The sequence below is a fragment of the Oryza glaberrima genome, chromosome 3, assembly GCF_000147395.1.
Source record: "Oryza glaberrima chromosome 3, OglaRS2, whole genome shotgun sequence".
In the NCBI taxonomy this organism is placed as follows: Eukaryota; Viridiplantae; Streptophyta; class Magnoliopsida; order Poales; family Poaceae; genus Oryza; species Oryza glaberrima.
Genome location: NC_068328.1, coordinates 33787035 through 33809722, shown reverse-complemented (window position 1 = coordinate 33809722; position 22688 = coordinate 33787035). Strand labels below are relative to the sequence as shown.

The following is a 22688-nucleotide window of genomic DNA, read 5'->3' as shown; positions in this document are numbered from 1 at the left end:
CTACACAACGTCAGTAAAAACAGGCTTCAGTACTATCTCAGGATTACATTTTCACTGATTTTAGAAGATGACAGATGTCTTGTAGCCAATTTTATGGTTGAGCGACAGGATAAAAATGGCCGTTAATTAGATAGAGACGTCAAAGTAGACTTTTCCTGCGCATCAACGGCTGAAACAGCCCAAAGAATAGTTACGGTGCTTTGGTTGGGTTGGACTCGCTGAGTCCTGGTATTGGGCCATCAAGTCGCAATGGGGAATAAGTTCAGTTTAGACCCCTCACTGTTGTCCAGTCTAAAATTGATACCGAAATGGATACAACGTGTCCATCAACTCCCAAAACCACCCCAAATAAGATCACAAGATGGTTTGGATGACGATTTCAACTGATGTGGCACCTACATAAATGGTTTGATTATCGCCATGTCACGCCACGCCAAGTAAAGTGCGGGTAATAGTTAAGGGAGTCGAAAGCCCAATAAAAAGTTGGATTTTGGCCCATTAGTGACAACAGGTTGGATTTAGGCCCATTGTGTATGTATGTAAGCTACAGTAATAAGTACTCCTGTATAATACTCACCAAACTGCGTGACGTGTTCAAGATACAGTCTCTCAGTTGACCCGTGACCGTATGCTCACCAAACTTTTTTCTTAAAAAAATCGCCCTGTTCTGTAAGACTGTAACGGCGAGTTCTGTTTTTTTAAATAAAGAAAAAACTGCCGACCAGCTTGGCTAGGCTCGTTACTAGAATCAAAATATTGCATTATAATGCTCGTATTCTGAATCTGAGAATACACAGCCGTGCTACACGTTTGTCTTAAGGACGTGTCAGTAAAATTCTGATTCAATTCCTCGTGTGTTTGGTTTGGATAGGTCATAGGTTAAGAAAAAAGAAAGGCTTTATTACCATGTCGGACACATGTCGCAGTTGTTTTAAAACGGTTGGGAGTTTTGGCTTCGGACTGGCTTTCACACGGCCGTGAATGGACACCACCAACCAAACGATGCCGCGGAATATTCCTTGCAACGATTTTCATCAGGGTCAAGTCAATTAAATTTGTTTATCATCTGGGAAAAGTAAGCTAAAGCGAAGCAAGAGCAAAGGAGATTACTGCTAATTTTTCTGCTCTCTTCATCCAAAGATATACTCCAACAGTCTAGAACATGTTTAGTAGAGCTCTGACTTCTAAATCTGACTCCAAGAGTTATGAGTAGAGTTGTAGAGCCACTGAAAGCCGCCGAAACCAAGCTCTATCTCTTTACTTCATTAGAGTGTTCCACCCAGTTCCGCTTCTATTTTAGATGGAACTAAAACTGTTTGACTGAAGCAGGAGATGTGCCAAACAGACCCTTAAAATAAGATTAGATCTATTTTAGAACTACGAATATAAAAATAGGATTTGAAAGTAGCCTATTTCCATATTCGTAGTCCTAAACTAGTCCAATCAACTACTTCCTCTGTTCTATAATATAAGATTTTTATTAACATCTATATAAATGTGGGTACGGACAGCGTATATTGCTATATATTAAGCCGAAAGGAGCATTACAAATTGCACTATTTTTTAAGAAAAGAAATAAACTAATCTCCGCACCAAGGCAAAAGGGAGGGAGCAACCAGCCTCGCTGGAACGGTAGCGTCCTTATCCTCCACCTCCTGCTATTGATTATTCTGCGTTCCCCCGTCGCCGCGGTCCCATTCCGACCTGTTATCGCGTACGGATACCGGCCACCACTCGCGGATCTTCTATGGCATCTTCACTTCAAGAGTATCATGTGCAATCTTTTTCGATTAAACAGAAGAGGCACAACCGCACACATCAAATGCACATCCACGAATATGTCCTCAACATGATAAAGATCAAATATAAACAAAGACCAATAGTATATATCCTTAATCCCACTAAATTTCTATTAAAAACACATTTAATGTGTAATATTCGTGAGTATAGATTTAAAATCTAGCGAGTGAGAGTTATGCACCCACCATTGCATCAGTGCACCCTCCGATGTTTTCTCAATATTATGTACATATTGGTGAAGTGAAGAAAGTGGCGGACCTAACAACCAAGACCTTACTTTTGTGTTATACTCATGATAGTAATTCTTTTAACTAACCATAACACTTTTACGATATAGACAAATGCAAAGCATGATCAACGAAGGGTCGATAATAATGGTGAAACTGCATTACATCTGGTAGCCTTATGCTCATGATAGTATTTTTTAAGCCAACCATAGTGCTCTGGCATCTATAGAGTAGTAGAGTCTAATGTAATTCGTTGCTATATTGCTTAGACAATAGAGGTAACACCATGTACCAACAAGATTACTATATCCTGACACTAGCATATCACAATTCTTTAGATCCCCCACTCCCGATACCGGTAAATCATAATTTCTAGGATCCACAAATAGTTGGTACTACATTCATCCTAAAATAAAAGAGATTTTGGTCGGATGTGATACCTCTAGTACTCGTGATACTAGGATGTGTCCTGTACATCCAAATTTTTTTATATTTAGGATAGAAGAAGTAAGCAGCGTTAATAGTACCAACTACATTAGTAATATCACATAAAGTTTAAGTCATATGGTGGGTTAGTGATACTATTATCCATTGATTTTTATAATAGATAAGTATATTATAAACTGTAAGTAGTAGCACGGTATATAAATAGATGGTACTAGTACGAGATTAGGTGCTATTAATAAGAGTGTGTTCTTCGCAGAGCACAGCACGGGTGGTTTTGTGGTGTACTATGGCCGGCACAGAGAATCCCAGATGGCATTGGTGTTCCGAGTGGGAGTGGCCCATGAAAGGTAGTGCTTCGTCGATCTTATCTCCGGTGACTCATTTCCGCATGTGAAGTGGCGCGACGCTCCAGCTTATCAATTGTATTTCGGATGTGTTTTTTCACATAACCCCTCCTGTTATTCAGTTTCTGCTCTGCACTTCCCTAATATAGAAATTGAAAATTAAGGCCCAAGTTTGCTTCAAGTTTGTATCGTAGACACACTTCCAACTTTCCAAGACATTTTACACAAGATAATTAGAGAGATGATATTGATCTAAGCTTGCAAGAACATTTACTCGTTTGATTTGGAATATGTCGGCATCTTTCATTTACCAAAACAAGGTTGTGTTCGCCAGTGTGAGTTCCTAACTCCACATTCTTCGTTTTCTGTGTACACGTTTTTCAAATTGCTAAATGATATACTTTTTTTTAAAAAAAACTATACGAAAATTGCTTTAAAAATCATATTAATCTATTTTTTAAAAAAATAATACTAAATTAATCATGCGCTAATAAGTCGTTTCGTTTTATACGCAAGGGATTAGAGCATGTTTAATAGTATATCGAACGACTAACTTCAAATCATCTATAGTCAATTTAGTAGCCAATTTATACAATAGATACCTATAAACATATACAACACTAGTAATATCTGGTCCTACCTGTTAAACACATATTATGTTTTATAATCTAGCTACAAATTTATAGCCCGCTGCTCTTCTCTCTTCTTATTTATCTACTCGATATGTGTTAATAGTTGGCTTATAGTATGCTGTTGTACTGGCTCTTAGGTCCCATCTGAAGCTACTGAACACAACCTAAGTGTGATCTAAGCTTGCATAAACATTTACCAGTTTGCTTTGGAATATGTTAGCACCTTTCATTTACCAACACAACTAAGTGTAATCGGGGTCATCGTTTTCTTCTAGGATATTGGGTTGTACATAACTTTGTATTTCAATGTACGTAAGAGAGAAAAAAATCCATTAAGTAGTTTTATGTGCTATGCATATCTTTGTATTTTCCTCTGGATAACTAAGGGCTCAAATTATGAACATGAATGATTTGTGTCCTATTTTCGGAAACTTCATGTAGCTAATTTTTTTCTTAAAAAAATATAGTTTTAAAATCTAGTAAACTAGGAGTTGGTTCAGATTCTCATCAGAAATTTTTAGAATCAAGCTCATGGAGCCTTCATACTCCACAATTTTGGGGAAATGTAGTGGTCACACAAAAAAAAAAGAGAAATATGGCGATAAGAATCTCCTAATTCTATCACAATATAAGGGCCCCTTTAGAAGTTGTACACTTATCTGTCGTCAACTTGGTGGTTTCTCAGTGGGCAGGGGAGCAGAGGGGCACACAGTTTAGATTTTGTCCCTATAAGAGCAGACTTCTATTAGCCGCGTACAGATAGATAGACACAACAACAACAACAAGCGAATTCTTCTTGCAGATAGGGAAAAAAAAAAACGAAAGCGAGCGATGAGGAGCAGCTCGGCTCTGTTCTTGGCCTTTGTTCTTCTCGCCGTCTTCCTCGGGGCGCTCCCCTTCGCCGAATCCAGCGGCAGGCACCACCACCACCACCACTCCCATCTCCATGGCAGAGGTACGAGCAAAAGCAGAGGAATCGAAAGAAATTTGCTTTCTTGGAGCGACTTCTTGCTTGGGTCAGGAGCTAAATTGAAGGAGAAATATTTGGGCTTCTTTTCAGGGGAAGGCGAGAGAGGAGGAGGAGAAGCACGGTCGCTGGCGGCGAAGGGGGCGGCGGCGGCGTGGCCGTGCTGCGACAACTGCGGCGGGTGCACCAAGTCGATCCCGCCGCAGTGCCAGTGCATGGACGCGAGGCCGGCGGGGTGCCACCCGGCGTGCAAGAGCTGCGTCAAGTCCAGCCTCAGCGTCTCCCCGCCGGTCTACCAGTGCATGGACCGCATCCCCAACCTCTGCCAGCGCCGCTGCACCGCCGCCGCCCGCTGACCTCCCCCGCCGCCCATCTGACCCGACCCACCGGCCACCGCCACCGACCGGCCTTACTTAATTAAGAGTGGTTTTTGTTTGTCCCTCTTTTTTTTTTTTTTTTTGGAAAAGCTGAAGAAGTGAAGAAGCAGTAGTACCTACTGTACTGGAGGTGATTGGAGGGAGCAGCTGGTTTCAGGTTTATGTGCTGGAATCAGCCTCCAGTTTTCATCTCCTCGCTCTGCTAACTACGGAGTAATTGTGTAGAGATTACTCGCCGAGCTATATGTACAAACGGCCTGTGTGATGAGACGAAATTGTAATGGTAAATTTTTTTTCACCTTCATATGTTGGATATGAGTGAAATTGTTGCTAGCGAAATGATGATGGATGCGTGCTTGGTTCATATTTTCCGTTGCTGTTTGTCTGGCTCTGATGCTTTCTCTCCTCTTCTGTATTAATCTCAATTGGATTACAAGGATGCCTGTAAAAGCTTATGACATGCTGTTGGTTGATTTTGTCTACTTATGTCGATAAGGGTTAGGAGAGGACGCCAAACCCTAAATCTAATTGCCCGATCAAGTGCGCACTGTAAGGAGTACGTGAGGTTCTCTGCTGTTTCTTTTCATCAACAGGAAATCAGAACGAGAAAAGCAAATGAACAAAAGACAAAACTAGAAGAATCATTGATGGCTTCAAACATAGGTCGGTAGATTGATTTTATAATTAGGAGAGGTGATTGTTTATAGGCTAAAGCTTAAGATCTTGTAATCTAGAACTCTAACATGATGAGGGTAATACAGCATGAACCTGGACGCGATCCGGCATGCTGTTCCGGGGTGTATGAACCTGGACACGATTGGGGACGAACGGTCGGTGAAATTTGGGAACTGCACATCAGAAGGCTTGTGTTGCTGTCAACCGAATTAATCAGGACGATTGCCATGAACAACATCCACGATAGTGAGCTTGCACTTTGCTTAGTGGAGGACGGTCTGGGCCTCTGGGGATTCGCATTTCCACAAGGATATGCGTTGCCATGATTTTCACTAGGCCGCTTGTTTAGGCACGAAAGGATGGGAAAGTGAGGAATATGCTCGGCAAGAAGCCAAGAACCAATCTCCAATAGTGCAAATTTGGGGTGACTTTACATGTTTGAATTCAACATTGCAGTCGCGCAAGTTTGCAATGCCACTATCTGAATCCGTGGTCCAAATCTGAAGAGACCTGCAGTCTGCACGGTCTCTAGAGCAACATTGCCAGTACTAAAGAGGAAAGAGTTCCACAAAATTGCTCATGTGATGATGTTTTGGACTTAGCTAAAAATATGTCGACAGTTTTTTGGGCTGATCTCAGTCGGCTTTTCTGTGCGTCCGATTGCTCTGCACGAGTCTTCGGTTGTGCTTTGCCGGACCGTTCGATTTCTTCTCAAAATCATCTCCTATAAAGTAAGGACTGCATATGCTTTTGCTTTTTAACTTTTCCAATGTAAGATTTAAATTTACACCCCACTTACATCTCACTTACACACCACTTACATATGTAATTAATATGTAATTTTAGGACTTACATATGTAATTTTAGAATTTACATTGTAAATACATTAAATTTACATATCTAATTTAGTAACTTACAATGTAAATACATGCTGACTATTTTTTGGTAAAAAATATGGCGCTATAAATATAGCTACTCTCGATGTTTTTTATTGATTCATCATGTGGTGGTGTCGTGGTGATGTTGAACAGTTGAAGGAACAGAGGGAGAAGAATCCGAGACAAAGGACGGCAAGAGAGAGACACACGTGCTGAAAAGAACAGGAAAAAGAGTTGTCCAGGCCCAAGTGTGCTTCTCTCGTACTAGAGTGAGGCCCAGGAAGTAGCTTACCCGTCGCAGCCTATCATTGTGGGCCTCTTTTGTCTCCAAAACAGTAGACTACGGCCCATGCAGGCCCATCTTGCCGCCTACCGAAAACGGGTGGAAGCGTCGGGGATTAGTACCACCTCGCGGAGTCGAGGAGGTGCGGGTGGGAGAGATGGGTGTAAGTAGAGAGCCCCGTGCACCGTTGCTCCATACTTACCTGGACGGGGTCAACGGGCGATCAAGAAGGCTCGTGGCCTAGGCCAATGGCCCACATTGCACTTGGTGGGCGCGTTAGCTTACCATCTCCCCAAGTGGGAGAGTGGACGTCATAATTTGTGGTAGAGGGGGTACGCGTCCGCGCGGCCCCTGCCAATTCTCTTAAATTAAATTTCGGTCCTTGCTATTGTTGGTTTTGGTTCTTTATTGCATTCGTATGCTTTCGCGCGGCCTCTACCAATTCTCTTAAATTAAATTTTGGTCCTTGCTACTGTTGGTTTTGGTTCTTGATTGCATAGGCTCCTTGTATCCTGAATTTTCGGTTTTGGATTTGGGTTTGCGCTGGTAAGTTTTGCATCTATCATTAAACATTGTTATTTTTCGAAGAGAAGGTCCAAATCAAGCAGAGTTCATTACAGGAAACAAAACAAAACGAACACAGCAACCACTTCAGGAAAACTGGGGAATACCAGGCTTCAGTTACAGGCTTGGTGGTGTTTACCTTAGCTGAAGCACTGCTCCCCGTCCGACAAACCAGCGATAATCATAAAGGGAAGACAATTGGCATGAAAGGAAGGCTGAAGGAACAAGGTGCTCCTGGGAACTCGAATCATCAGCGTCGTTGCTCAATGTCGTTGGAGCTTTCAACCCAGAAACTGGTAGAGGAGCAATCGGACTCGTGGTTAGAAATTCATATGGACAAGTTCTCCTGTCATCTTGGAAATTCCTAAGGCGTTGTGTAGAGGCAGAAGAAGCAGAGCTCCTGGCTTGCACGGACAAATCATCTACTTCCTCTATTTTATATTATAAGACTTTTTAGCATTGTCCGTATTTATATAGATGTTAATGGATTTAGACATTTATGTGTAAGATGATGCCCTCTAAAAGATGGCAAACGAGAATTCAAGTACGATGATGCCCTGATGTTTCATTGACAAAAGAATAAGATACTAGTGTCTACTCCTTTCTGAATCACGACAAAGCGAGTCATGAATTTAATACATCAGATACCCGTAAATTTTCATGGAAAATGCTATGCATAACAATCAAGTTTAGCCTGCATATGTTTTCTTGGAAATATATGCCAGATATAGTTATCTGAAGAAAATAAAAAGTAACAAATAAATGGCTTCTCTAATGTAAGCCCAACACAATCAAACCCGAGACCATTACCGGTCCAACCCAACAGATTACACCTGTCTAGGATTGCAACGGCCTGTAATACAAGGTCCATTACAAACCGCCTTATTTTGGCAGCCCAAGCTAGCCCAAAACCTCTCAGAAGTCAGAACACGAGATGGAAACCGAAAAGAACTCTGCGTTGCTCCACATTAGTACCACCTCGAAAGTTTGCGTCGATTGCCTGGTGCTCTTTCGGTATAAGTACAGAACCCCGAGCTCCGTTGCTCCATACTTACCTGGACGGGGTCAACGGGCGATCAGGAAGGCTCGTGGCCTAGGCCAATGGCCCACATTGCACTTGGTGGGCGCGTTGGCTTACCATCTCCCCAAGTGGGAGAGTGGACGTCATAATTTGTGGTAGAGGGGGTACGCGTTCGCGCGGCCCCTACCAAATTTCAAAATTAAATTTTGGTCCTTTGCTAGCGTTTGCTTGCAATTGGAAAACTAAACAGTCCCTGCTTTCGTTTTTTGTCGTTTCTTGAACTCACTAGAAGTAATAAATTTATGAAAAATTTGCTCAATTTTTAGAAAAATTGTGGTGTTTAGATTAAGTTTTCTAAAAATATGTGGTGGTTTTTGTAATGTGGATATGAATAGATTATGAACGATTAAAGTAATTGTTTTGTTTCTCGCGCGAGCACGAGGTGAGGCTCGATTCACTTTCACTATAATCGCGGCCATGGCGGCGAAGGTTGGGTTGTTCCCCTCGTCGTCACTCACCACCAGCCCCCACGCCATCGCGGCTGCGCCGACCAACGCTCCCCGCCCACGCGGGGCTCGTGGATTGGCGTCTCCAGGTCGATCCGCGGCGGCGATGGACGCCTTCCACGTGTCGTCGCAGGCCGCCGAGCCGCTCCTCCGCACCACCGGCGCCGCCGCCGCGGCGGCGGCGGCGGCGACGGCGACCTCCAACCCCAGGCTCTGCGTGCGGAATCCCGACCCTAATCCTCTGCGCCCTAATTATAGCCGTCGTCGCTTCTTCTATTCTGGGGCAAGGTGCTGGTAGTGGTCGTGGTTTTTGACGACATGGAGGTGGATGTGCAGGTGCGGACACATGCGCAGGGCGGCGAGGCGCCCTCCAGCGGTGGCGCCGGAGATGGCGCGGCCGGGAAGGAGTTCTCGTGGTCGTCCATCATCCTTCCGTAAGATAGCTCCCCTCTCCATCTCTTTGGTCAGTGACATTTGGGGATAAAATCGGACAGTGATAGGTGATAAGAGGAATGCATTTCTAGTTTGGTTCTAGCTTCCCAATGTTGAGGGATAGCATTGGCACCTAATTTCAATTCAAGGGAGAGAGAATGCTTTTTAACTGTTCAGTAGATATTGCTTGTTTCATCGTGTTGATGAGAACAATCATGTTAAATTAGGGCAGACTGTACAATGCATTGTAAGTAAGATGCAATATAATTCTGCACTGTCTTCTCTTCTCTGCTTTAATGCTAGATAAGAACATATTATAATTCAGGAGATGATAGGTTTGCATAGTATTTTGATTACATACTGAAGACAAATGTTATAGTTGGATGTAAACCATTGGTGGTTATTATATTAATACGGCTTGGAATATGGATAAAAAAACAAAAGCATAAAGGTGAAATTGGAAAATATATCAAGCTTTAACTACTTGTGGGTCAATGTTTGGAACCTAGGTTCTTGTTCCCTGCATTGGGAGGACTCCTTTTTGGTTATGACATTGGCGCAACCTCTGGAGCATGCATATCTCTGCAAGTTAGTCCCTATTTTGGTTGGCTATGCAATCGGTTATAGTTGTCATGTATTGATTCACTCTAATGGTGTTTATTCCTCCAGTCTGTTGAACTCAGTGGAACCACTTGGTTCAGCCTGTCATCTATACAGCTAGGGCTCGTGGTAATTTTTTAGATATTTTCATGCTTACCAAACTTTTTGTTTTCCCAATCAAGAACACTACTGTCTTTAATGTGATTTTTTGTCATCCAATTTAGGCAAGCGGTTCACTCTATGGTGCTCTTGGTGGTTCGCTTCTTGCATATCGCGTTGCCGATTTTCTAGGTGATTCGAAAAAAAATGTTTTTCGTTTTTTTTCCTTACTGTATAATCTTTAGCAAGAAAATTGACTGCTAGTCTACTACTACCATCCTTGGTTCAGGAAGAAGAATAGAACTGGTCACAGCTGCAGCTTTATATATTTCTGGTGCTCTGGTCACTGGATTTGCACCTGATTTTGTACTTCTGATCATAGGCCGTCTCCTCTATGGTATCGGTATTGGTTTGGTGAGTAACTCTGAGGCAACCTTTTTTCTCCCCAAAATGCAATGCCACTGTTATTGAACAAGTAAAAGTATAAATTCATGTAGATGAATGTCAGAGGACCAATAGTTATATATCTTTTTGAGTTGAGTAGCACATGAAAACTTTAAGAGAGGAAACTGAACTGCATAATCTGTATACTTGGACTGCAAATGACTCATTACTTCCAGATTTAGTGTAGCTTGATGACCACATTTTGGTGGAATTAATTATAAAATAAGTGGAAAGGAACCATGAACGCGTTTGATCCTTCCAGATATGGCAATATTGTGAATGCTTGTAGTTGAAATCCATCATTTGGGACAAGGTCTTTCCATATGAACTTTGGACATTGTTGTTACTCAGTGTTGCGGCAGATATCTATACCTAATTAAAAAATACATAAAGCTTCCGGTAAAAATTTCGTCCGTCAAAACCCACGTCCGAGAGACTCTTTTATCCCCGCACAATTAGCGAAGTCCTGTTTCTGTTAACCAAATTAACAAATTTAAGTTAGAAGCCCAAACACGGTCACGCCAAAAAGAAGGCCTGACCTGGGCCTTGAAGAAGGCCCGACCTGGTTTGTGGCATTGGGGAAAAAGATCAGGAAAACAGCCTAAGCCAGCTGGTAAAACCATGGAAAAAATTTGTATATACCAAAAATAATGAACACCACGTATAAGTGGAAGAGATATAGAAAATAATACCATCTAACATAAATTATTACAATAATGGGATAATTTTACTAATCAGATCCAATAAATTTAACCAAACATTATCAACACAGACATCAAATAATCTTTACACGCATATTTCTCGGTGGTCTCAGCTCGGGTTGGGGGAGGAAGAATTACTAATAAAAGATACACAAGGATTCCGCATATTTCTTTTCGTACGCTGTCCATACCAATCCGCTGCACACGAATGATGGCCAGCCGGCGAGCTTCCGAGCTTCCCCTGACCTTTTTATCCCAAGTTTTGTGAATCACTCCGATTTTGAGGGAAACGGAAAGAAAAGATCGTGTGGATAAAAAAACCTCAACTAATTTTGGGAGATCGAGAAAGATTTGGCCGGATTTGATATGATGATCAGCTTCAGTATTGTATAGATATGGGACTGTCTCCCGGAGGTTGAAGATGCTACTAAAGCGTGTGGGTTTGGCTTGGCAACGAGAGAAGATATATGACTATGCTATCTGAGCCTGTGGCTCCATTTGTGGGCTGGGTCGAAGAGAGACGAGCCGAGCAGAGAGATATAGAGGCAGCAGACTGAGCTGGGGCTGATAAGGAAGGAATGATTTTAGTGAACCTTTTGCATTATAATGTATAGTGATTTCAATATTTTAATTTATTGTTCAACTTCTAATAGATGTTGTATAAAAAAACCGTTTTACCCATTGCAACGCACGGGCATTTTTTCTAGTTAATACTATAAACAGTTTATTTGTTTACTGCCAACTAAAAAAATCTGCAAATATCTAAACTGCCGATGCTTTGTTAGAAAGGTGTTAATAATAACTGAAGAGGAACATAAATGCAAATGAACATATTCATATCAAACTAAAGGTTTGGAGATAATGAATCATTGTTGTGTCCATGTATATTACATCATGGGGTTATGTAACATCACTGAATCACCATGCTTTGTGCCAGGCGATGCACGGTGCACCTCTTTATATTGCAGAGACTTCTCCTTCGCGAATACGTGGGACATTGATATCTTTAAAGGAGTTGTTTATTGTATTAGGAATACTGGTATATCTCTCTTCCAACTGCTACACACTTTTCAGTATACCCATCTATCCCCTGCTGACTACTCCCTCTGTCCCCCTCCCCCCCCCCCCCCCCCCCCCCCCAAAAAAAAAAAAAAAACTTCTGGGTTTGAATCTGGATATAGCCTATGTCCAGATTCAAAACCCAGAAGTGGGTTTTCTTCTGGGACGGAGGGTGTACTTGACTAGTTGACTATTAATACAATATTTTGCAGACTGGATACCTTGTAGGGAGTCTTGAAATTGATGTGGTAGGAGGATGGCGTTATATGTTTGGTTTTGGTGCTCCACTGGCAGTAATAATGGCTATTGGTATGTGGAATTTACCGCCTTCACCAAGATGGCTTCTTCTCAGGGCAGTTCAAGGAAAGGCGTCAGTGGAAGATAACAAAAAGAAGGCAATTCAGGCATTGAGATCACTGAGGGGGCGCTTTAGGAGTGACAGGGTCTTAGCAGATGAGATTGATGATACCCTTCTCTCTATTAAGGCTGCTTATGCAGAACAAGAATCTGAAGGGAACATTTGGAAGATGTTTGAGGGAGCTAGCTTGAAGGCACTCATCATTGGAGGAGGACTGGTTCTCTTCCAGCAGGTTTTTGTCCTCATCAGCCCACTTGGAAGCAACACATCTAAATATGAAATCTGACCGTGCTTTGATCATCCTTTTAAATTTGAAATTATGTGCCCTAAGTTCAGTGAAAGTTATTATGTCCAAGTTGAGGTAGAAAAAGAAGAAAGATAATGACCTGTCTATTCATTTCATCCTGCTTTGATCATTTCTTGATTTTTCAATAGTTGACTAATCTTACTTCTTTGTTATATGGAACTAAAGCACTGATATTAATTAAACTATTATTTCAGATAACAGGCCAGCCAAGTGTTCTATACTATGCAACTTCCATTCTTCAGGTACCTCTGAGTTTCTTTTCATACAAGGACAGACAGAATAAGACTTAGTTCTCCATATGGCTGTGTGCCCTGATACATACAATTAAATCCATTCTATCTTCAACAGACTGCTGGGTTTGCAGCTGCATCTGATGCTGCCAAAGTATCAATTTTGATTGGGTTGTTCAAGGTAATTCTATGAAGCTAAATTATTTTTATAATCTAGTATATATATAGGGAGAATTAGATATCTATTTTGTTATCCAGATGGTAGGTGGAAAGGTATAGAGCTTACACTTTTTTTTGAACCTCTGTGTAATATTTCTATTATTTGCAGTTGTTGATGACAGGTGTTGCAGTATTTAAAGTTGACGATCTTGGAAGGCGTCCACTACTTATAGGAGGCATTGGTGGAATAGTGAGTAATTCTTACAGACTTGTTTAAGTTCTATGGATGCATGGAAAGTGTCATTTTCATCACCTTGGCACCTCCCCAGTTATTTGTACTCATTGATAGTCTTGCTTGATGTGGATACTAAGAAACTGGATGCTTAACCAAGTTTTGATCAAACATGTTCTGAATAAATTATGCTTATGCTTTCTATTCCCTGGAAATGCAGGCTGTTTCACTGTTCTTATTAGCAGCTTACTACAAGATTCTGAACAGCTTCCCTTTTGTCGCTGTTGGTGCTTTACTTCTGTATGTCGGTTCTTACCAGGTCGGTGCCTTTACTTTCTGTAGAAACGGTCTATGACTAGTGCAAGAAATTTATGTTGTCCTTGTGTTTGCAGGTATCGTTTGGTCCAATAAGTTGGCTAATGGTTTCTGAGATCTTCCCACTCCGAACAAGAGGACGTGGGATCAGCCTTGCAGTACTTACAAATTTCGGCTCAAATGCACTGGTGACATTTGCCTTTTCACCCTTGCAGGTACGTTCACCCAGATTGTTGTCACCTCACATATATATTTATCTCATGATGTTTCCCCCTCCAAAGCCAGTGTTTTTTTAGCCCTTCCCATTTAAACTAAAAAATAAGTTTAAAAAAATCAGCCTCTTCTTCTATCTAGAATCAAGACTACGTATTTTACCAGTTTCTCCCCCAAAAAATAGATGAACAAACTAAACTCTTTTGCCGGCAATGCACGCCTTGTTTGGTGCAGGAATTCCTTGGACCAGCCAATATTTTCCTTCTATTTGGAGCCATATCGTTGCTCTCCCTTGTGTTTGTCATCCTAAAAGTTCCAGAGACTAAAGGACTTAATTTGGAGGAGATCGAATCCAAGCTCCTGAAGTAAGCTCACTGGTACTCAAGTTGTATGTGTGTGCGTGTGTTTTTTGAGGGCAAGTTGCTATGTGTTCATTAGATGAGGTTGATACGTGTCGGTGTAAATTTGTTCAGTCGATTTATGTGATTAATATAGTCGTACATGTAGTATTTTGTACATGTAAATTCTTGTTTGGACTAAAAATATTCTAGAGAAATCCAAAAAAGCTGTTCTTGAAGTGCTATTTTTTTTTGTCAACACTGGACTGGTGCTTTTTTTTTTTTTGCCAGTGTAACACAGTTAATTAAATTATTACTAGCGGGACTTAATGTGGTACTCCGTAGCAGAAGAGTACGCGTATGAAGTATGAACTAACTCAACATCGCTGTAAATGGGGACATGAAGTTGGAACCTGTCGCTCAGGAAACGTTAATGTCTATCGCTATAAACCCATAAGCATTTGCCTCTAGACTAACTTAACATTGGTGGACCAAGCTTATATCACGATCAACGAATTTAATAATCAAACAAAAATGCTGAAAATATACCATCTTTTGCCCATATTAGAATTGAACTCAGCTGTAGAATTTTTGACGTTTGTTACGTGACAAGACGATTTGCCTGACGTGCTTGGTATGGCGCCCTGGTTGTAATATTATCGTTTATGAAGTTCTTTCCTTCGGTCCATTTAGCTCAATACGGTGTTTCTTTTTTATTTCTCTTCCTTGATCATGAAGCCTAACTCAATCGTCTAACCAATCAGTGATTATTCCCAAAACAAGAGTTGAGCTTTCATGGTTCACTGATGCTTTGCCATCATGATGGTAACATCATGGCAAGCAAGAATCCAATCATTCTAGAGGGCAGTAGACGAGCTGCAACATCAAACGACTGACCAAATGCAGCAAGCCGAACAAAATTGCCCTGCTCACACAATGGTAGAAGAACCACTCATTCAGAATCCAGTCAAAGCTTGGCCTGTTGGAACGATGGCATGAAAAATGCAACCCTCCGATGCGAACGTGGCCGTTACTTAGGCTGAAGGGCACACGTGTAAAATGTTTTTTCTCCCACAGTGAAATTTGTTCATAGTGTAGCTTTTTTTTTTAATTTAAGCAACTTTATTAAAGAAAGACAGTTAAGAAGCTAAACCCCAGTACATCGCAGAAGGATATAACACAAACAAAGAGACCATCTCTAATAAGATAGAGGCTAACCAATCTAAGGAAGCAAACTTCCAGATGAGACTAAATAGCAGTAGAGGACCAGATCGACGGAGCTCAGCGGCACTGCCGCGACGACCGGATCCTTAGGCCTCCGTAGACATGCACCCCGCTTGATAGATTGAATTAAACAAATCTTATAACTTGTCATTCTCTGATTTTTAAGGGATTTGAGGAGCATCACATCTTGTAGGTTCACATGTCAGCGATCCACGTCAATTTTTTCTGACGTGGCAAGCTAGGCCTGACGAGTGCTTGCACACTTGCAAGACTCGAGTCATGCCGTCGTCTTCTTCTCTGCAGGACAGCCAAATCTGAAACTCTGAGACCAGCAACGAGGTTGTTTAGACTGACCGATCGATCGACGGGAGCTTTGGGTTCCCTGCAGGAAGGACAGGACCGGTGCAACCACCGGGATAAATTCCGTCTTCTGCAACTCTGCCGTTCTCAACTCCGCACGCGTTCCTTGACCAGCCATGGCTGCTTCTTCGCTGTCGCAGCAATGGGCCTCACGTGTACCTGTCCATCATCGATCTATCAGTTCACTACCCCCATTTCCTTCATGATTTCATCTCTCCCCGTGAATAATCCGTGATCCGATCAGCTTCCAACGCCCCGGATTTGATCCTGTGTGCAGGAGATATACTCTTTAAAAATACTAGGTATAGTAGATTCATTTACTTTCAGAAACTTCAGATTTCTTGGGGTAAAAAAAGAACACCACAGATCCAGTAGGCGAGTCATGCGAGCACGTAAAGTAGAGAATTATCCCAAGGATCCCAGCGTTGCACGTTGGCCCATGTGAAGAATCCATGCTTTCCAGGCATGAAAATCTCGCGAATCAAACAAAACAAATCATTTTCAGGACGTGAAATTCTTTAAAACATTCGCGTTTAGCAGAAGATACGATCACATAGTGGAAATGGACTTCGTCTAGTTAGGTGGTGACAATGATATGGATGCATTCAAGAACAAGAGGAGGTGAAACGTGAAATGCATTATATCCCCATCAGCTCCTGGCTCATTTGGATATCTACCACTAACCGGCAAGAATTGCCATGAAAATCACCGGGACTCCAGGAGACTGCAGCCTCGAGGTTCCGACAGTTATAGCTTCTGTAAGAATCTTTAGAGAAGTCAGATTAAAAAGTTCTAAAAAAAGTCAGATAAAAAAAGAATCTTAACTGAAGTCAAACAGTTTAGAATTTTATCTAAGAATATATAGTTATAGAATTAAAAAAGTGGGAGCCCTATTGGTTGCCCTAACAAACCAAAGTAAAAGCTAAAATTTTTATTTTAAAAAATAATTTTGATGTTGATTTTAATATATGTTCAACGTAGTTTTTTATATTAATTTTTGAGTGAAGCACATGGGCGGTCCCTGAACTTGTGCCGGTGTGTCATCTAGGTCCCTGAACTCCTAAAATGCATTTTTAGGTCCCTGAACTTGCTATGTGTGTTATATAGGTCCAAACAGGTTCTAACCCACTCGATGTGCTGACGTGGCAATGCCACGGTGACGCCTACGTGTCAGTGGAATCCACATGTCAAGCATATATAAAAAATAAAATTAAAAACCATATTTTCTTCTCTTAGGTAGACAGAAAAAAAGATAAAAATTTTAAGGTAGAGAGGAGAAAATATATTTTTCTAACTATATTTTTTTCTCTGTGACTGACACGTGGGTCCAACTAACACGTATGAACTATCGTGGCATGCCACATCAGCGCATGGAAGGGGTTGGAGCTCGTTTGGACCTGTATGACACCCCAAAACAAGTTCAAGGATCCGAAAATGCATTTTGAGAGTTTAGGGATTTAGATGACACACCCACACAAGTTTAGGGACCGCTCGTGCACTTCACTCTTAATTTTTAAATCACTAAGAACACATATATAAAAATTTTGCCTATAAATTAATTTTTATACTCTTCTAATAGTAATAAGTTAATGTGGGCAAAGGACATGAAATAGAATAGTCCGTAGATATTGACGGGTGACACGGGCTTATTTATTACAGCGTTCTTGCTCCATCTCTGTGTCTACGTTTGGGTACGTATAGCCACTAGCCATGGACGATCGATATATCACTTGGACAGTGAGGCATGGCACTGTTTGCACACGCTGCGCACGTGCCAGCGTACTCGACTGCCGGTGGTCGGCGTCTACGAAACGACGCAAACAGGACACCCAAGTGGTCCTCGCCGTACACGAAACCCAGCAAACGTTTTTTTTCCTTTCCTCCGTACCTGAGTTAATTTTTCTCTTCTTTTTACTTTTTAATTTTTATAACTAGTACTAGTTTATTGCCCACTGTTTGCTTGCAGCTCTGTACTCTATCCGTCCTGAAATGAACCTGGACAATCATTCGTCCAGATTTAAACCCTAGAAATTATCTGTTTTTTTCGATGGAGGGGGTAGGTGACAACTAGCTAGGATAGGTTGAGGATAGGCCTGGCTTAGAGCAAATTTAATAGTATAGCCAACTACTAGCTCTAATTCATCTATAGCCAATCTAATAGCTCATCTATACAATAGTTACATATTACACTATTAATACCTGGTCCCACCTATCATACACACACTGCGTCTTGGAGTCTGTGCTACAGCTGGCTACAAATCTGTAGCTCGCTGCTCTTCTCTCTCTTTATTTATCTCCTTAAAATATGTTTGTAGCTGGCTTATAGCCTGCTATTGTACCTGCTCTTAGGGCGTTTACAATGCATCTTTGGAATTTTTTTAGTTTCTAATTTTTTTTCCAAAAATGTCACATGTAAAATCTTTGACACATGCATGGCCTATTAAATATAGATAAAAATAAAAACTAATTGCACAATTTGCATGAAAATCGCGAGACAAATCTTTTGAGCATAATTAGTCCATGATTAGCCATAAAATGCTACAGGAACTCACATGTGCTAATGGCGGCTTAATTAGATACAAAAGATTCGTCTCGCGATTTTCAAGCGAGTTATGAAATTAATTTTTTCATTCGAGTCCGAAAACCCTTTCCGACATCCGGTCAAATATCCAATGTGACACTTAAACAATTTCTTTTCGCGAAAGACCCTTATGCTCTCTCATTTTTTGCAAGCACATTTTTAAATTGATAAATGATGTTCTCTTCTAAAGATAAGATAATTACTTTATAAAATCATATTAATATATTTATTTAGTTTTTTTAAGCTAATATTTAATTAATCATACACTAATCTGTTGCTTCGTTTCACATGGTAGGAAGAAGGTTCTCAACAGTCAACCCCTTTTAAAAAAACACACCCAAGTACTCCAGCACATACACTTCACATTCTAAAAAATATATCTAATACGATATTGAAATTTATAGTACTCCTATTAAGATGTATTATACTCGCTCTATCTAATAAGGGCTTTTGCCTGGATATGAACAATGAATCTGGACGGTTTTTCTGTTCAACTGTCCAGATTCATTGTATTATCTATTCAGATTCATTGTACTAGAATGTGTCACATTCAATCCAAAATCATTATATTTAGAGATAGAGGAAGTACTACCTCTATCCCAAAATATACTCCCTCCGTTTCAGGTTATAAGTCGTTTCACTTTGGTTAAAGTTGAACTATTTTAAGTTCGACCAAATTTATACACAAATATAGTAATATTTACATTACTAAATTAGTTTTATTAAATTGATAATTAAATATATTTTTATAATAAAATTATCTTGGGTCAAAAATATCACTATTTTTTCTATAAATTTGGTCAAACTGAAGCAGTTTGACTTTGACCAAAGTCAAAACGACTTATAACCTGAAACGAAGAGAGTAGCTATTTCTAGCACAACACCTTATTCCAAAATGAAACTATTTCTTCATCTACCTCCTCTCAACCAATCACAACCATTCTCTTTCACCTAATTTATCTTTTCAATCAATCACACCATTTCTTTAATCATTCTTACTTACTTCCTTAATACCCGTGCCAACCTTCAAATTATTTACATTTTGGATGGAGGAAATATTCCCTTCGTCCCATTTTAAGTGCAACTATAAGTTTTTGTGCCCAACTTTAATCGACTATCTTATTTAAAAATTTTCTATAATTAGTATTTTTATTGTTGTGAGATGACAAAATATGGACAGTACTTTGCTACTTTATATGTGACTTGTCTTTTAAATTTTTCAAAAAAATTTCAAATAAAATGGACGGTCAAAATTGTGCACGAAAAATCATGGCTGCAATTAAAATAAGGGAGTATCTTATATTAGATTTGTCTATTTGAAAACAAAAAAGATCACGAATAGTATGCGAAGCCCCGATCGATCTCAATTGGCTGTCCTTGTTCTGTCTGCTTCTCATTTCTGAAGGGAAGGAAAAGAAAAAACAAGTGGAAAAGGGGCCCAGAGTGTGCACGCACTCCCTGCAGGCTCTAGCACAAGCTTAGCTAGCAACGTGAAATCTTTGTAGGCAGTTGAAGCTTATATGTGCTGAGCTCCTACCCTCCAATGCCGTCCATCTCCATGTCCCTCTCGCCGACGTCGCCGTGCACCTCGCATCGTCGCCGTCACCGTCGCCGACGACCAGACCAGCAACAGTGCCAGCGACGGCGGCTGCTGCCCAACTCCAACAACTAAACTGTTCAACTCCTTCAGCTACTACTTCACTTGGGTTAATTTGTACATTGCTCTCTGCCATGGCGGCGCCGGCAGCCGTTCTTGCCGTGCTCCGGTGGCGGCAGCGGCGGTGGCTGGTTGAGCTGGTCGCTCTCCTGCTTCTTCTTGCTCGAGGTGGCGCTGCCGCGGTTGACGAATTCTTGTTTCCCGGCTTCTCCGGCGACGGCGTGGCCACCAGCGGCGCGGCCGCCGTCACCTCCACCGGTCTACTGCAGCTCACCAACGAGACGAAGGAGGTGTTCGGCCATGGCTTCTACCCCAAGCCGGTCAGCTTGAGAAACGCCTCCACCGGCGCGGCGGCCTCCTTCTCCACCACCTTCGTGTTCGCCATCGTGCCCAAGTATCCCGACGCGCATGGCCACGGCCTCGCCTTCGCGCTGGCGCCGTCGGTGGCCGTCCCCGGCGCCGTCGCCGGCAAGTACCTGGGGCTCTTCAACACGTCCGACAGCACGGGCCAGATCAAGAACAAGATCGTCGCCGTCGAGCTCGACACGGCGCGGGACGACGAGTTCGCCGACATCGACGACAACCACGTCGGCATCGACGACAACAGCCTGAAATCCGTGAACTCCAGCCCGGCGGGGTACCACGACGCCGCCACCGGCGGCAAGCTCGCCAGCGTCAACCTGATCGGCGGCGAGCCCCTGCAGGTGTGGATCGAGTACGACGGCGACAGCGCGTGGCTCGAGGTGACGGTGTCGCCGGCCGGCATGCTCAGGCCGGCCGCCCCGCTGGTGTCTTGCACCGTCAACCTGTCGTCCGCCGTGGCCGGCGACACGTACGTCGGGTTCTCGGCGGCGAACGGCGCCGCCGCGAGCTCGCACTACGTCCTCGGCTGGAGCTTCCGCCTCGGCGGCGGCGGCCGCGCGCAGGACCTCGACCTCGCCAAGCTCCCGCGGCTCCCGTCGCCGAGCAAACCCAAGAAGACGTTGCCGCCGCTGATCATCTTGACAATTCTCCTCCTCTCCGTCGTGATCCTGCTCCTGGCGGCGGCGGCCGTGGCGGCGCTCGTGGTGCGAAGCCGGCGGTACGCCGAGGAAGAGGAGGAATGGGAGATCGAGTACGGGCCACACAGGATCAGCTACAAGGACCTCCACGGCGCGACCAAGGGGTTCCGCGACGTCATCGGCGCCGGCGGCTTCGGCAGCGTGTACCACGGCGTGCTGCCGAGGTCCGGCGTGGAGGTCGCCGTGAAGAAGGTGTCGCACGACTCGCGGCAGGGGCTGCGGGAGTTCGTGTCGGAGATCGCCAGCATGAGCCGGCTGCGCCACCGCAACCTGGTGCAGCTGCTCGGCTACTGCCGGCGCCGCGGCGAGCTGGTGCTCGTCTACGACTACATGGCGAACGGCAGCCTCGACAAGCACCTGTTCGCCGGCGGCGAGCGGCCGGCGCTGAGCTGGGAGCAGCGCGGCAAGATCGTCCGGGACGTCGCCGCCGGGCTGCTGTACCTGCACGAGGGGTGGGAGCAGGTGGTGGTGCACCGTGACATCAAGGCCAGCAACGTGCTCCTCGACGCCGACATGAACGGCAAGCTCAGCGACTTCGGCCTCGCCCGGCTCTACGACCACGGCGCCAACCCGCAGACGACGCGCATCGTCGGCACGCTCGGCTACCTCGCGCCGGAGCTGAGCAAGACCGGCAAGGCCACCACGAGCACCGACGTCTTCGCCTTCGGCGCCTTCTTGCTCGAGGTGGCGTGCGGCCGGAGGCCCATGGAGTTCACCGTCGACGACGACTCGCCGGGGCTCGTCGAGCTCGTCCTCGAGCACTGGAAGGCCGGCGAGATCACGGCGGCGAGGGACCCCAGGATCGGCGACTGTGACGAGGACGATCTCGAGGTCGTCCTCAAGCTCGGGCTTCTCTGCTCGCACCCTGACCCGCGCCGCCGGCCGAGCATGAGGCAGGTGGTGCAGATCTTGGAAGGCGCCGCGCCGGCGCCGGAGACGTTGCCGGAGGACCTAGAATGCGGCGTGGGGCAGTTCTACGGCGAGTCATTCGACGAGTTCGTCACCGGCTTCCCGTCCACGTCGGAGATCACCACGTCGACGACGCAGTCCACCGACGAGCAGCAGCGGCTGGTTGGCTGTGTTCAGTTGAGCACTGCCGATTTTCTGAAGACAACTTAAAATGTAAAAATGTCAGTGAGCAAATACTTGCAGCATTAGGTGATTGTTTGGGCTTTGGATCTTCTGGAGTTAGTAACATAGGGATACTGTCAATCATTTTCAGATATGATCATATAGAGGTTTTGATCAAAGATTAGTACAGCATTCAGCTTAGAAGTTACCTTGTTGCAGTTTCAGAAGAATGTACACCTGCAAGAAGGCAAGAACCGTGTAAGAAATTTTGCAAGAAGGGAAGAAAAAAAAATATGGATCCCCTTTTTTTTTTTGTAGCTGCATCTTTCTTGGGGCAGTTTGCTGTTGAGCCAGATCAGAATATTAGCCAATAGACTGATCACTGATGTCGATTCTGTCATGCAGAAAACATGCGATATATAATATGACATATTGGCACCTTGCTCAAAAGGAACCAAAGATATTGCAGCCTGCTTCTCATCATGGGAAAAAGACAATGAAAACCTAAAAAAATGCTGTCCTAATG

General features: G+C 43.3%; 3 protein-coding genes and 2 non-coding genes across 5 annotated transcripts; all 5 read left to right on the top strand.

The window, feature by feature from the left end:
* Positions 1–4182: 4182 nt before the first annotated feature.
* LOC127765671 (Bowman-Birk type trypsin inhibitor-like) lies at positions 4183–5098 on the top strand. The gene is made up of 2 exons (XM_052290613.1): positions 4183–4405; positions 4511–5098. The coding sequence occupies exons 1-2, from the start codon at positions 4282–4284 to the stop codon at positions 4771–4773; spliced, it is 387 nt and encodes a 128-aa protein (XP_052146573.1). The 5' UTR covers positions 4183–4281; the 3' UTR covers positions 4774–5098.
* A 1726-nt stretch (positions 5099–6824) lies between these two features.
* LOC127769153 (U1 spliceosomal RNA) lies at positions 6825–6984 on the top strand. Its single transcript, XR_008016720.1, has one exon. It is a non-coding gene; the product is annotated as a U1 spliceosomal RNA (small nuclear RNA).
* A 1257-nt stretch (positions 6985–8241) lies between these two features.
* Positions 8242–8401, top strand: LOC127769142 (U1 spliceosomal RNA). The gene has a single exon (XR_008016709.1). It is a non-coding gene; the product is annotated as a U1 spliceosomal RNA (small nuclear RNA).
* Positions 8256–14447, top strand: LOC127767802 (D-xylose-proton symporter-like 3, chloroplastic). The gene is made up of 14 exons (XM_052293249.1): positions 8256–8938; positions 9058–9155; positions 9663–9741; positions 9823–9882; positions 9978–10044; positions 10142–10266; positions 11935–12036; positions 12269–12646; positions 12916–12963; positions 13070–13132; positions 13280–13360; positions 13563–13661; positions 13735–13872; positions 14105–14447. Exons 1-14 carry the CDS (start codon positions 8693–8695, stop codon positions 14237–14239), a joined length of 1719 nt encoding a protein of 572 aa, XP_052149209.1. The 5' UTR covers positions 8256–8692; the 3' UTR covers positions 14240–14447.
* Positions 14448–19889: 5442 nt separating this feature from the next.
* On the top strand, positions 19890–22474 carry LOC127767112 (L-type lectin-domain containing receptor kinase SIT2-like). The gene has a single exon (XM_052292336.1). It carries the CDS (start codon positions 20105–20107, stop codon positions 22208–22210), a length of 2106 nt encoding a protein of 701 aa, XP_052148296.1. The 5' UTR covers positions 19890–20104; the 3' UTR covers positions 22211–22474.
* The last annotated feature ends 214 nt before the right edge of the window (positions 22475–22688 follow it).

Coding starts and splice junctions, on each gene's coding strand:
- LOC127765671 (XM_052290613.1), top strand. CDS start 4,282: ATGAGGAGCAGCTCGGCTCTGTTCTTGGCCTTTGTTCTTCTCGCCGTC. Junction 4,406..4,510: donor CTCCCATCTCCATGGCAGAG/GTACGAGCAAAA, acceptor GCTTCTTTTCAG/GGGAAGGCGAGAGAGGAGGA.
- LOC127767802 (XM_052293249.1), top strand. CDS start 8,693: ATGGCGGCGAAGGTTGGGTTGTTCCCCTCGTCGTCACTCACCACCAGC. Junction 12,964..13,069: donor ATGCAACTTCCATTCTTCAG/GTACCTCTGAGT, acceptor TATCTTCAACAG/ACTGCTGGGTTTGCAGCTGC. Junction 13,133..13,279: donor TTTTGATTGGGTTGTTCAAG/GTAATTCTATGA, acceptor TATTATTTGCAG/TTGTTGATGACAGGTGTTGC.
- LOC127767112 (XM_052292336.1), top strand. CDS start 20,105: ATGGCGGCGCCGGCAGCCGTTCTTGCCGTGCTCCGGTGGCGGCAGCGG.